The sequence below is a fragment of the Sapajus apella genome, unplaced genomic scaffold, assembly GCF_009761245.1.
Source record: "Sapajus apella isolate SASKATOON/1434 unplaced genomic scaffold, GSC_monkey_1.0 scaffold49, whole genome shotgun sequence".
NCBI lineage: Eukaryota > Metazoa > Chordata > Mammalia > Primates > Cebidae > Sapajus > Sapajus apella.
This window is the reverse complement of record NW_022436989.1, coordinates 3,313,609-3,328,827: the sequence shown is the minus strand read 5'-3', so window position 1 is coordinate 3,328,827 and position 15,219 is coordinate 3,313,609. Positions and strand designations below refer to the sequence as shown.

The window sequence follows — 15,219 nt, the reverse complement described above, 5'->3', positions numbered from 1 at the left end:
AGGGTGAAGGAAAGGCAGCCCTCCTAGGCCCTGTGTATGGCCAGTTGTGGAATTCTCTTTTGCAAGAGGTCACTGAGTCAAATGCTGTGGATGGATAATTTTATGGCCACTAATAAAATTTATAGCCAAAGCAAGCTAAGATAATAAGGGTAATCAAACGTCCAGCCCTGGGACATAGGAATCCCATCATGGCTAGGGGTGCTGGCTGGGGGTGCTGGACAGCACAGAGCGGGGTTTGTCTGTGACTCAAGGCCAGCCTCAGCGTCTCAGGTGATTTGTGAGCTGCGAGGACTAGGCCAGGCCTGGGGCGAGCCTCAGCCTGGGCAGTAACTGCCATTTCTCTGAGACAGCATGCCGACAGCGGCAGGAAAAAGCTGTATCCTATTAAAATGCCTGAAAGCAAATCATGAGCCTGAGAAAAGACCTGAGCCACCCCAGCCCCGGAATACTGTGTCACAGAAGCAGTGCTAACTGATCATTCACGTGTGGCCTGGCAGGTGTGAGGGAAGGTCAGGAAGGATGGTATTTGACTCAGGTGGGTATAAAGCAATCAGATGATGTTTAACCCAAGAGCTGGGTTTGTGGGGGGGCTTTCCCTGCCCATCTCCTCCCCCTTCTCTGAGTTTGGTTTCTCTCTGAGTTTCCTTCCCATCCCAGTTCTTCGTCCTGCAGGCCTCGGGCATAGGCAAAGTGGGGTCTTGTCACTGAGGCCACCCTGCAAAACATACCTCGTATAGAGGCCTGTCCGTCACTGGAAGACAGAAACCCTGGGTTCCTGGCCCTCTCCTCTCGACTCCAGCCTGAACATTGATGGGCCATATGACCGCACTCTCCAAAACGCAAAGCAGGAGCGTAGCCACCGGAATAGGTTAAGAGGAGTAACTCTGGCAGTGTGGGATTCTCGCCCGTTCTCTCGTTTTTTGAGACAGGGTCTTGCTGTGTCACACCAGCTGGAGTGCAGTGGCATGATCATGGCTTACTGCAGCTCAACCTCCCAGGCTCAAGAGATCCTCCCACCTCAGCCTCCCGAGTAGCTGAATTACAGGCACGTGCCACCCTGCCTGGCTCATGTTTGTATTTTTGGTAGAGACAGGGTTTCACCATGTTGCCCAGGCTGGTCTTGAACTCCTGAGCTCAGCAGTCTGTCTGCCTTGGCCTCCCTAAGTGCTGGAACTACAGGCTTGACCACCCTACCTGGCCTTCTTTCTTTCTTTCTTTTTTTTATGGTGGCAAATATATATGACCTAAAATTTAGCATCTTGGCCATTTTTAAGCATGCAGTTCTGTGACATTAAGTATATTCACATTGTTATGCGATCGTCACCACCGTCCACCACCAACTGACCTTTTTCGTCTTCCCACACTGAAACTCTGCCCCATTAACAATGGCTCTATGAATTTGACTATTTCGGGGGCTTCAGATAAGTGGAATCCTACAATATTTGTTCTTATGTATTATTTTAAAATAAAAACTATTTTGATGGGATAGGTTGGGGGAAATCCATTTTATTGCCCTAGTTTTCAGTATATTTTATTCAAGCAAGAACCCAGCAATAGTTAACTTCCTGCAATGTCTACTGAGACTTCTAAACAAAAACATGTCTTGCTGATGCCAGCTTTTGCCCTCATCACAAATCCTGCTTAGGAAACATTCTAACACGGCCGCAGCAAGCATGACACTGCCTGGGAAGGGCATCACTGCAGTTCTGGGTAGCTCTGGTGTGCGGGAAAGAAGAGACAAGCAGGGTGACAATGAAGTCTAAACGGATCAACAAGCTTGCCTGATACTTGGGGTCAGGAGGCACGGGAAGAAAGAGGTGAGTGGAATAGCTTAGTGAGGACCGAGGCCTGTGTGACGTGGAGGAGACACAGACAGACATGGGCACTGCAGAAGAGGAGGCCGCCGCGGCTTAGGGAGCATCCCGGCGCTTCCCTCCTAAGTGGGTCATGTCTTCTGTTTCTCTGCCTGCAAGCATGAAATAAACATAACTCATAAAACGAAGCATTTCATTCCCCAGGGGGAGTGGCGTTGAAGCCAGAGACATGCACCTGTGGTTGTCAGAGCAACAGTCCTCTGTAGCTGCTTGTCCTTGGCCAGGAAGGAAGGGTCTGGTGGGGTGACAAAGTGACATCTGCTCCTTAAGGGGAGCCTGTTCTTGGAGACCCCTCTAACAGATACTTTTGTTTTTCTTTCCTTTTGAGACAGAGTCTTACTCTGCCACCCAGGCTGGAGTGCAGTGGCAGGATCTCGGCTCACTGCAACATCTGCCTCCCAGGTTCAAGCGATTCTCCTGCCTCAGCTTCCTAAGTAGCTGGGATTACAGGTGTGCACTACCACGCCCAGCCAATTTTTGTATTTTTAGTAGAGACAGGGTTTCACTATGTTGGTCAGGCTGGTCTTAAACCCCTGGTTTCGTGATCCACCTGCCTCGGCCTCCTCAATGCTGGGATTACAGATGTGAGCCACTGCGCCCAGCCCAGATACATTTTTATAGTCAGCTCCAGAAGTGACCTGATGTGGGGGTTGAGACATTTTCCTGCAGTCAGAACAAAGACTCACAGATAGAAAAGGGACATATATATATTTTTTCTCTCTCTCTCTGTTATGAGCAAAAACTGAATAAGGTTTCTGTGGACTGTGTCACCGCGTGGTGGTTACTGGAGTGAGGTGCCTCCTGCCTCTGCGTGATCAGCTCCACGTTGTTTCTCTTCGGTCTGGGCGTGCACTGCCTGATCTTTCCCTTTACAGATTGACTTTCATAATAGAGTTTACAGAATATACTGAAGCGCATTCTGGCGTTCTAATTTCCTAAGAGCCTAACAACGGACAACATAGACACACCCTAAGACAATACCAAGGGTTTAAAAATGAGCTGTGAATGGTCTTTTCCAAGATAATCGGGAGCTGATTTGTGCTAACCTGGATCAAAAATATTTATCGAGCACCCACTGTTTATAAACCATTAAAGCATTAAGTAACAGTATAGGTAGCAGATATCAATAAAAGATGTCCCAAGGCAGTGAGACATTAATTGTGTAAGAGAAAATGTTCTTAAATGTTATTTTCTGGGATTTGAGGAGGGACATCGTGCCGTTAAGTATCATTAATTAAGGACGGAGGGAGAAGCAGTTGCTGTCTGTGGATGTCTCCGCAGGAAACAGATACCGTTTGGTGTCCCTGCTGTCTCGGCAGAGTCAGAGGGTGGTGGCTTCTGGGTTCATTTAAGATGAACGCCCATGCTGACACACTCTGGTCGTTCTCAGAGTTCTTCCCTCAGTGTGGAAGTTAAAGGTTAGTGGCCTACAGATTGCGATTTGCAATGTGGGAGCGGCCTTAGGAAGAGCCGCACATCTTTTGTCTTGATTCTGTAGTCAAGGTCATAACCACACCTAGGACTCACTCTTTCTTTGGGAGTGAATACCAAGCTCCTCATACTGCGGGATCTGTGTAAAACTTTAAATGTGATTGAAAGTCATGAATTAAAAGTTAAACTACAGGGAGAAGCTTTATTTCCACGTGGTCTGTGAAAAGCAGACTTTCACTGCTCATTAGTGGTGCTTGGGGTTCTCATGTACATGTAGACCCTGACATCTAGCACACGTGTGCTATAAAAGTTTAAACATGGATGAAAGACGTGAATTAAAAGTTAAACCATACAGAGAAGCTTTATTTCCCTGTGGTCTGTGAAAAGCAGACTTTCGCTGCCCATTAGTGGTGCTTGGGGTTCTCATGTGCATTGAAAACCTCACATGTTCCTGCATGTGCACACGTGCTGACACCCGCGCGCACACACACACGTGCTGACACCTGCGCGCACACGTGCTGACACCCACGCACGCACACACACACACGTACTGACAGCCGCGCGCACACACGTGCTGACATCCGTGCGCACACGTGCTGACACCCACGCACGCACATACACACGTGCTGACACCCGCGCGCACACGTGCTGACACCCGCGCACGCACACACACACGTGCTGACAGCCGCGCGCGCACACATGCTGACACCCGCACACACACGTGCACGCTCTCCCTGCAGCCTAGTCTGCTACTGCTACCCGGTTTCATTTTGCCACCACCCGAGGGATACGGTGTGCTGTTTGGAAAGCCACAGATACCCTGAAGGAGTGACTTGGTCCCCTGTAACCAAGACGGAGAGCTGAAAACAGGTTTCAGTCAGAACCAAACCAAATAAAATCCTGTGGTGAAAATGTAGTCCCCGTCAAGCTTGTGATCAGGATGGCTCTCAGCGTGTTTTCAGCCACTGCTCCTAGACTGTGACAGTGACACACACATGTAACCAAGATAATGAGGCCTTTCCACCAGGACTGCAGGGTTTTCAAATGTGCTTGGCGGATCTTTGGAGGTTTTGGAACCAGAGTTTTCTCAGGAAGAATCATGTATCTTTCACAGGATCACGAGAGAAGAAATAAATTTCTAACAGACTAAAATGCAGATGTAAGCCATAGTCCTTTAAAAATAAGGTGCTTGGCCAGGCGTGGTGGCTCACGCCTGTAATCCCAGCACTTTGGGAGGCTGAGGCGGGTGGATCACGAGGTCAGGAGATGGAGACCATCCTGGCCAACATGGTGAAACCCCGTCTCTACTAAAATACAAGAAATTAGCCAGGCTGTAGTCCGGCTACTTATTAGCCCCACACCTGTAGTCCCAGCTACTCAGGAGGCTGAGGCAGGAGAATTGCTTGAACCAGGAGGCAGAGGTTGCAGTGAGCTGAGATCGCACCATTGCACTCCAGCCTGGGTGACAGAGCGAGACTCCGTCTCAAAAAAAGAAAAAGAAAAAACAAGGTTCTTGATTCAGAATTATGTGGCGAGGTTCCAGTTTCAGGGGAACACCCTGTCTTGGGGGTGTTCTCTAACAGTGGACTGCAAGGAAGTTTCCGAGGGCAGCCTCGAGTTAGGAAGGGTCCCGGGGGGGTGGGGAGGGAGGGCAAGTGAACTGAGGGCAGACGTCCAGCACAGAAGCCACCTCAGGAAACAGATCCACGTTCGGCCATGGCTCCTCCTCTTACCGGCTGTGTTCCCTTGGGGAAAGAGCTCCACCTCTCTGACCCTCAGTTCCCTTTCTGGTGAAATGGCTGAATTGTCTTAGAATCCACAGGCGACCCCTCAGGACTGCAGCAAGGGATCTATATTTGTCCACTAAAGGCCGTCCTTAGCTCTGTCTGTGGCTGCTCACCTGGCCTGGGGGGCAGAGATGGGGCTGGAGAAGGGGCAGGGTTCTTCCTGGAGCTCATGCCCACGCCCAGTGGAGTTAGCATAGCCAAGGCTTCCTGGCAGAGTTCTACAACCAGAGTGATCTTTATTCTAGCTAGCAGCGAGAAGCAGGCCCCTCCTGGGAAGACTTGCCCTGAAGTGTGGGGAGTCCTCCTGACTAGCAGGAAAGGCCACTGCCTTGAGATGAAATTCCAAAGCCAAGAGGAGACTTTGGAGTGCTGTGGAGGGGGTGGGCGGTGGAACATAAACTCCCAAATCCCATAAGGGATTCAGTGGAATGCCACTCCTGAGAACCGGCTCCGGCTGGGGAGGCTGGAGAGTGGGGCGAGCTCTCAGTGAGGGCCCGAGGTGTGTTGTGAGGGCTCTTTTGTGTTGGTGTGAGCAGGGCTGAAGCCGTGGGCCCAGGGCCTCTTTCCTTTAGAACACGTCGGAAGTGACCAAGCTTCAGCTGCCCCTCCTCCACAGGCCTCTCCCCCAGCTGGGTGCTGTGGGGCTCCCCTATGAGAACTGGGAAGGGGAATATGGAGTCTTATAGGCCCCACGGAGACCTTCTTTGACCTAAAGATTGGGCTAAAAACACATTTTGGAAGCGTCCCCATTTCCAAGTCACAGGTAGTATTTCTATACGCACACACACACACACCCTTATTTTAGAGAAGGGAGAGAGAGCACGTTTCTGGCTGACTACAAGTTTCTTTATCTATCTTCCTTCCAAATCTCCTGAGGACAGAGACTAACCAATGTTTACCTTCTGTAATCCCCCAAATCTCTCTGGGGCCCAGGTTATTCAGTAAACTTCAGTAACGAAGGTGAGATGGCAGAAGGAAGGGAAATACACATGGAATTGGAGGCCTCCATTTCCAGCTGAACTTCCCTGTGTGACGGCTGAGCGGCACTGGACCAATCATCAGACTCCCCTTCTGGCCTCTGCTTTCTCATCTGTGAAATGGGAACAATAGCCAACCAGTCTACGTTACTTAATGTTGTTTCCAGTGAACCTTCTATGAGGAAGGAGCGGTTTATTAGCAGCAAAGGGGTGGGCACATGAGGGCATCCCTTATGCTGTTAATGACTGTTTAATTGTCATAGACTATGGATGACTGCCATTCTTTGCTTGACATGAAAACAGCCCAGGGATAAGCAATCACAGTTTCAGAGAGCTTCAGAATTTGGATTGGAGTGGTTCTTTTGTAAGCAGAGCTCATGTAGTAGGTCTTATTTTGTTTCTTTGATTAATAGGACAATTCAGTTACAACCAATGGTATTGCAGCCCCGCATCCCTAGGGAGGGTTTGCAGGGTTAAGGAAGCGTAAATTCCTATGCACAAGTATCTTGGTAGCAAGCAAGGTAGCACCTTGGTGAGAAGATATCCACCAAAACACTAAAACTCAGCACTCAGAAGGCCTGCATACCAGTGTATGTGGGAAAAGCAATAGCTTATCTAACGGGGCGGCTCCTCTCTCAGAATCATCTACAATGGATATGATTAAGAAGCTGCAGCTGCTTCTACCGAGAGCAAGCCTAGCTCTTCTGTTTTTCAGAATTATAAAAATGTAGCTAAACGGAGATAATGGAAGTTGCTTTTGGAGCGCTATCTTGCAGACTGTCTTTGCACAAGATATTGACAGGAAATGTCTGCACATTTTGAGAGCCTCCTGAATCTTCAGCAGTTTTTTTCCCCTGACATATACCAAGCACCCAACACATGATTGTTCATACGAATGAATGAGCAAATGAACCAGCAGCCTAAAAGAGAGGCAGCTCTTGATCCCCAAACATTGTGGAGCCAAAACAGTAAGCTTTAACAGGGATGAGGGTGGGAGAAAAGACTGTCATATCTTAAGAATCAAATAAAATAGAAAAAGAAGCCGGGCACGGTGGCTCACACCTGTAATCCTAGCACTTTGGGAGGCCAAGGTGGGTGGATCACAAGGTCAGGAGATTGAGACCTTCCTGGCTAACACAGTGAAACCCCGGCTCTACTAAATATACAAAAAATTAGCGGAGTGTGGTGTTGCATGCCTGTAGTTCCAGCTACTTGGGAAGCCAAGGCAGGAGAACCACTCGAACCTGGGAGGCAGAGGTTGCAGTGAGCTGAGATTGCACCGCTGCACTCCAGCCTGGGCGATACAGCAAGACCCAGTCTCAAAAAAAAAAAAAAAAAAAAAAAAAGAAAAGAAAAGCAATTAAAATTTTTTTAAGAAATTACTCTTACTTAAAAGACTTAAGAGGATTTAAGTAGATGCATGTGAGCAGTAGGAAGTAAGAATCGCTGAGATGTATTCCACAAACATGTTCTGAGCGTCTTTTGTGCCAGCCATGGTATTGACCTTGGTACACAGTGGTGAGCAAACCAGCCCTAGCCTGTAGACTTGGGGCTTTCCTGTAGTGGGAGAAAATGACTTACTGTTAAATGCAAGGTGTGAACCAAAGCGGAGATACTGAGGGAAAGGATTGAGGCCCTGTAGAAGCATCCGGCAGAGGAAGCACAGGCTGGAAGAAGGCTTCTCTGAGGAAGTGAGGTTTGAGCGTGGATCTGCAGGAAAAGTAGAACATTCCACATGGAGAGCAAAGGCCTCCGTGGCGGAAGGAGGCGGAGGGTGTTTGAGGACCTCGCTAGGGCCTGAAGCCCTGGAGCGTGAAACTGAGGGGCAGGTCAGTGAGCAGTTGCTGTAGCCGCAGCGTGGTCTGTTATTTCTGAGAGTCTGAAATCTCTGAGGAGGATACTAGGCAGAAATGCTAATGAGAACACGATGTTTCAGGTGGTGAGAGTCGATAGAGTAGGCATTTGGAGGGATGTCCTCTCCCCATTGTGGATCTACCAGAACAAAATCTAGAGAATGCACAAAGGACCCAAACAATGAGCTGTCAGGCTCTAAGTGGGGAGGGCACGTGACGGAACGTGGACCTGTTCCCGCATCCCCACCCCAGGCCTGATACTGGCTGTGTGGCTAGGGACATCACAGTTTTAATTTTACACAATATTTGGTTTCTTTTAGAAAATATTTTCCCAGATAAAAAATGCTAACATTTGTGAATGGTGGCAGTGGATACATGTGTAGGTTTTATTATTCGATTTTTTCTGTATATCACAAGTTTTTTGATTAGAAGGGAAGACTTTTTTTTCAATTAGAAGAGGGGTCGGTAGGGAAGGAAGTAGGTGCTGGGAATGGTTTAAGAGTCAGGGTCCTATTCCTAGATCCAAATTGGCTCAGGCAAATCATTCTCTGGTCCTCTGATGCCTTTTCTAAGGAGAAGAGTTTTGAAGACGATGATGTTGGAAATAGCTTCTGACTCTAAAACATTCTGTGATGCTAACTTTTTAAAAACAGTTGATTATTGAATAATTCTATTTATAGGCTTGGGAATTCAGTGCCTCATGCCTACTAATCCCCCGATTCTTTTTGTTTTTTGTTTTTGAGACGGAGTCCTGCTCTGTTGCCAGGCTGAGGTGCAGTGGTGTGATCTCTGCTCACTGCAACCCTGCCTCCTGGGTTCAAGTGATTCCTCTGCCTCAGCCTCCCAAGAAGTTGAGACTGTAAGTGTGCGCCACCACGCCTGGCTAATTTTTTGTTATTTTTAGTAGAGGCAGGGTTTCACCATGTTGGCCAGGATGGTCTCGATCTCCTGACCTCATGATCTGCTGCCTTGGCCTCCCAAAGTTTTGGGATTACAGGCATGAGCCACTGCGCCCGGCCTAATCCCTGATTCTTTAAAAGTAAGAGGAAGCATTTTGCTTGGCACAGGATACCCAATAGCTCTCTAGTAAGGAAGCTCATGCGTTGAAATTCGTTTGCTCAGAGACATTTTCAGAAGCTGTGAACCCACAGGCTGCTCACGTGCATTCTGGACCAGATGTGGGAATCTGGACCCACCTGGAATGCCGTGCCTCTGTGTTAGGCATCATGCCACTCACCACGCGCCTTCCAGCGGCTCCTCTCTGGCTTAGCAGGGCAACTACCGAGTCCTTCCTCCAAATTTTAGATGAGAGATGTAGGAATGAAAGGAAACAACCCAGCAGACAGGCTTGTTTCACATGTCACTGTGTGTCAAAATCAGAGGTATGTCTTAGATTGTAGCTTCTTGGGAAAAAAAAGTTGTCCCATGAATTTGGGGGTTTTATTTTGTGTTTGGACATTGTCCAGGAGGCATGATGGGTCACCTGGAGCTTCATCAGTACCGCTGAGTGGGGACGGTGGTGTGCACGGCCAGCTTTCCAGTTGTATCAGTGACATCCTCCAGCCTGCCCCATCCCGCGGGGACGTAGCAGCCGGTGGACAGGAGCCCACACCCCACAGCAGCAAAGGAAGCCCGAGGAGCGGCCGTGCAGGCTCTCCGCTGAGTCAGCAGGGAGCGGCCTTAGGGCCCCAGCTGCCTTTGCAGCCTCCTCTCCAGTTTCTCTTACTTGGGTCAAGTTTCCTTACAATGCGTCAAATGCATGAGAATAAGAAGGTGTGTGCTGACAGAATTTCTGCTGAATAATGCCAAGGCTTTCCAAGTCAGAGCATGAATTTAAGCGGAGCAAAGTCCCCAGTCAATGGACTCAGAGTAATGGCTATTCTGCTAATCATGAAAAGTACAAATGTTTTTGCCTTTAAAGGCTCACAAAAGGGCTGTTCAGTTACAAACTGGAAACTACTCTGGATCTTCGCTTTATGGCACTTCTTTTTTGTAGGTGATTAGAAACATTTTCCACTTAGCATTTAAGGGTTTGAATAGACTCGTGACTTTTTTTGAACTAAAGTTTCCTCTTTTTTTTTTTTAAACGAACGTTTTTCTTTTTTTGCAAGTAGACTGAAGATTTAAAGTCACAGGTTTTCCAAATATTGAGACTCTGCCTGCATGATTATTATATTTGCTGTGGGGATTAACACTTTTCCAAAGTACGTTTCCACACAAGATCCTTGTTTTGCCCCGGAGTTTGGTTCTTCACAGCTTATTATGCAGATTTAGGCAAAATGGACCAAGCCCCATCCACTAGAACTTCCATTATAAAGGCAATCATTTCAAATAAAATGGAAGCCGTTTATCTTAATGAACCAAGAGGAAAATGAAATCTGCTGAAATGATCTGAACCCTTAAAAAATTGGCAATTTATCCGGGCTATATTTATTTGTATTAGTTTCTCTACGCTGCCCGTTTTATTGGCTTTCCACTGCCACCACCAAATGCTGTAGTATTTTCATTCCTTACGTTTTTTATTAGCAGGGCCACTTCTCCCTTAATAAAACCATGCCTTTTTCCCACTCCTCCGTTTCAGAGCATTCGGGGCCATTCCTGGTAAGAAGCCAGTGTTGGATAATGCTCCCGTTGTGGTGTTGGGCGGCAGAGTGCATGGATAATGGTTCCTGTTTTTCCCTCCAAATGGAGGGAAGACACAGACGTAATTGAAACTTACAATGTCAAGGGGTAATTTTATTCCATTATTTTTAATGAAAACGGGGAGGTATCACCTAGCTAAAATGCTGGAAAATAGCCTTCTAGTAGCCCTAAGCACCGACGTGTGGCTGAATGCAGGTGGGATGGAACCCTGTTCCCTCTTGCCTCCCTCCCCCAAATAGGGAGATGCCATCAGTGGTCGGGAAATGCAGCGAGCCACAGGTAATGAGCTCAGTCTCTATTTTCCTTGTCAGATCTCCCAGCTGATGACAGAGAGTGGCCGGGAGGGACTGACCGAGGCCGTGCTGAACCGCTACAATGCAGACAAGCCTTCTGCCTGCAGCGTCCCCGCCTCACAGGGCTCCTGCTTGGCCAGCGAGACTTCTGCAGGCACCTCGGTGGCCGCTTCCTTCTTTGCACGGTAAGAGAGCCGTTCAGATCCTGGGTTCTTTCCGCTGGGTGTGCCTGGTTAACCTCTCGCGTCGACTAGTTTGGCTGAAACACCAGAAAGCATTTGGGGAGGTTCTTTGATGTCACTGTTTACGGGACTTTCTCAACCATGGCATTTTGACATCTTGGGCCAGCTAACTTGTGGGGACTGTCCTGTGTGTTGGAGGGTGGTTTGGAGGGTGTACCCCTTGGTGTGTGCCTGAAGGACCCTCCCTGAGTTATGACTACCAAAAATGTCCCCAGACATTGTCAAAAGCCCTGGGGTTGAGAACTGTTGCTCTCTTTTTTTTAAGATGGGGTCTCGCTCTGTCACCCAGGCCGGAGGGCAGTGGAGTCTCACTCTGTCACCCAGCCTGGAGTACAGTGGAGTCTGCCTCCCAGGTTCAAGCAATTCTCCTGCCTCAGCCTCCCGAGTAGCTGGGACTACAGGCATGCACCACCATGCCCCGCTAATTTTTGTATTTTTAGTAGAGATGGGGTTTCACCATGTTGACCAGGATGGTCTCGATCTCTTGATCTCATGATCCACCTGTCTCGGCCTCCCAAAGTGCTGGGATTACAGGCTTGAGCCACCGCGCCCGGCCTAATTTTTGTATTTTTAGTAGAGACGGGGTTTCACCATGTTGACCAGGATGGTCTGAATCTCCTGACCTCGTGATCCACCTGCCTCGACCTCTGAAAGTGCTGGGGTTACAGGCGTGAGCCGCCGTGCCCGGCCTGGGAACCACTGCTCTCGTGATGTGTAGCTGTAAAGATGTCTTCCTTTGGATAAGAACTTTTGTAGGGGGATCCCTCTGGCGAGTGTTTCCAGATTTATCTTCTCATTCTAGAAACTTAACTGCTTAAAAGCTATTAAATAGATGGCCGGGGGGTTTTTACTCCTTCTTGACAGAGGAGCCAGAGAGTTATCAAATACTATCCAGCTAATCTTGGGAACTTTAAAAATATAAGAAACAAAAAAGAAAGGTATTTCAACAATGTTTTCTCCCTAATTTTAGCAACAAGGCAGAGACGGGGCAGGAGACTAAGGACAGCTGAGCAGGAAAGGACTTCAGGGATTGTCTGGTTCCAGCTCCTTATTTATGAGTGAGAAAAACGGGGACCAGGGAAGTTCCACTAGGAGCAGGTTATAGCACAGCCAGAAATGGAAACTGGATTTCTCTACTTTTTTCTCGGTATCTCTTTTTTTTTGCGATGGTGTCTCACTCTGCCACCCAGGCTGGAGTGCAGTGGTGCAATCTCGGCTCACTGCAACCTCTGCCTCTCGGGTTCAAACGATTCTCCCGACTCAGTCTCCTGAGTAGCTGGGACTACAGGCATGCCCCACTATACCCAGCTAATTTTTGAATTTTTAGTAGGGATGGGATTCCATGTTGACCAGGCTGGTCTCGATCTCCTGACCTCGTAATCCGCCTGCCTCGGCCTCCCAAAGTGCTGGGATTACAGGCATGAGCCACCGCACCCAGCCTGTAACTCATTTTTTAAATTTAATATTTGGAACTGAGCCTTAGAAAACTTTCTCTGCCTAAGATTTGCAAACCTCTGAGTGAACAGGGCCTAGAATAAATATGGTAGCATCAGATATGAAATCGTGAGACTCTTTGGGTTCAAGTTGCAGTTCGGCCTCAGCTTCGCCGTCTATAAAATGATATACCTCCTCTACAGGATTGCTCTGAAGACTGAAATAAGGTGATGAGAAGTGATAAAGTACTGTAGAAGTGGTGACCGTGATGGCAGTGAGAAGGAAGCTGTGTGGCTGTTCTGAATGGTGGCATCCAAAACTCAAATGTGAGGAAGGGGGGCTGATTAGGACGGGGACAAGGCAGAGGAGGACAGAGGCACCCTAAAGGCAGCACACGCGGCTTGTTGGAAGACCAGCTTTGAGGGTCCTGATTGTCCCTGGGTGCCATGTTGATTGTCCTGTGAACACTTGGGCCAACTTGAATGTTGGGAAGTGAGAGGAAATGTGTACAGCCTGGCCACCCAGCAATGAGGACCCTGTGGGATCCTTGTCTGTATGTGAATCTCTGTGTTGTCCCAGCCCATTAAGCAGGGACTCCAAGCTCACGGGGAGGCCATGACCATGCCACTTAGGGAGAGAATGAAGGGAGGGAACAGTTATGAGGAAATGTCACAAGCACAGGAGCTCCTAGGAGGTTATTTGAGCACGTCCAAAGGAGGGTGACTAAGAAGCGCTCTCACGGCAGGTTCCGTTTGGAGAAGAGAAGGATTCTGGGGTGTACCATGGATGCTCTCGGCTCTCTCTCGGGCTGTCGTATAAACGGAGATTGGCTGGTTTTGTAGAGCAGCCAAGTATGTAGGCAAAGGCTAAGTCATGAGGGAGGAGACGCATCCCCAGCTCAGAAGGCAGAACTTGCAATTTCGATGGCTTCAGGAGAGAGTGAGATTCGTGTCCCTGAGGGAGATGAAAGTTATGTTGAGTAATTACCTGGCCTTGGTACCAGAAGGAACGTTCAGTGCTCAGATGGGAATTGACTTCCGATGTGCCTTTCTAACCTGAAATTCTTTGAACGTGGAAAGCCTTCCATTCAGTTCCAGCCAGAGAATTTTACAGAAGGCTGACTGACTCACAAGACAATCCAGGAAATATCTAAAGCAGGAAGAAATGAGAGGTGAGGGCTTCCCGTGGGCAGAATTGAAGGAGAACAGGAGCTCAGGTGCAAGGAAGGGACGTGGGGATGAGATGTGCTGGGAACCCGAGTGTGTTGGACAAGCGGTGTGCCCAAGGCTGGAGGTCGGGATATCAGAGGGGGATTTACAAACAAGCAAGCAGACGTCAGGGAAAGGATGGCAAAGCACTGGCCAAGCCTCGGGTGGCGCGGAAATACTGAGGCAAAACCTACCCCGCATGGGCTGGTGACGCAGCTGGGGCGGCCGTGCCGGTGACGCAGGCAGCAAACAAATGCTGGAAACCCATGACTTTGGAGTGACGAGGGCTTGAGATGTGAGCTTTCAAAGAGCTGGAAAGGATCCGTAAGGCCCCCAAAGCTTTATGATGACTTTCTTTGCCGTGAACGCTGGTAGCACTCGACACTTAATGGAATGAGCATTAAAAGCACGTGGTTTGTATTCAGAGGTTTACAGTGCACAGTGGGAAACAGTACCGTGTGAAAAGAACGATCTTTATAGATACCCCCGCCCTTTACTCATGCCCATGCCTCGCCCTGTTGTTCTCATCGTTGGTGAGGCCTATTCTTAGCTGGATGTTCCCACCTCCCAACGAGAGAGACGGCATATGAATAACCTCCCTGCCGCTGAGGGCACCGAAAGCTGAAGTGTGGATGACCGGCTCCAGGCCCGTCATGCCAAGAGGCAGACCCAGGGGTGTCTCTGACCCCTTTACATCCTCTGCTGTCTGTGTGATAGCCAAAACCTGCCCAGCTTATGTTGTCAGACTGTAAACTGAGTTCAAAGAGCCTTTTGGTTTTAGCTGATGCGGAGCTGTGTAAGGTGATGGTCATGACAGCTTTTGGTATGTGTCTGTCCTCATAGGGGTTCGGGGGCGGAGTCAGCTCCTACACCTCCAGTCTGTGCTTACCACTTTCAACTCTTCCTGCCCGACTGCAGTGGAGACGTAGTCCTCTGAGCATGCAGGGCCCTGGAGTCAGGGCGCAAGGGTGGCCAGCTCTCAGGAAGCTGTCCTGGTCCAAGCATGGTGGCTTACACCTGTAATTCCAGCACTTTGGGAGACCAAGGTGGATGGATCACATGAGGCCAGGAGTTCAAGACCAGCTTGGCCAACATGGCGAGTCCCCGTCTCTAATAAAAATACAAAAATCAGCCGGGTGTGGTGGTGCATGTCTGTAATCCCAGCTACTTGGGAGACTCAGACATGAGAATCGCTCGAACTCAGGAGGTGGAGGTTGCAGTGAGCTGAGATGAGTCACTTTACTCCAGCCTGGGTGACAAAGCAAGACACAGTCTCAAAAAAAAGAGGGAAGGAAGGAAAGAAGGGAAGGAAGGGAAGGAAGGAAGGAAAGAAAAAGGAGGAGGAAGAAGGGAAGAAAGAAAGAACAAAAGAAAGAAAGGGAGGAAGGAAGGAAAGAAAGAAAAAGAAAAAAGGACGGAAGGAGAGAGAAAAAGAAAGAAAGTGAGAAAGAGAAAAGGAAAGAAAGGGAAGGAAGGA

General features: G+C 48.8%; 1 protein-coding gene across 1 annotated transcript in view; it reads left to right on the top strand.

The window, feature by feature from the left end:
* KIF26B (kinesin family member 26B) overlaps nt 1–15,219 on the top strand; it is a 557,329-nt gene that overhangs the window by 250,690 nt on the left and 291,420 nt on the right. The window contains exon 4 of the mRNA XM_032242194.1: nt 10,877–11,043. Within this exon, the coding sequence (XP_032098085.1) occupies nt 10,877–11,043 (167 nt within the window). The remainder of the gene's footprint in view (nt 1–10,876; nt 11,044–15,219) is intronic.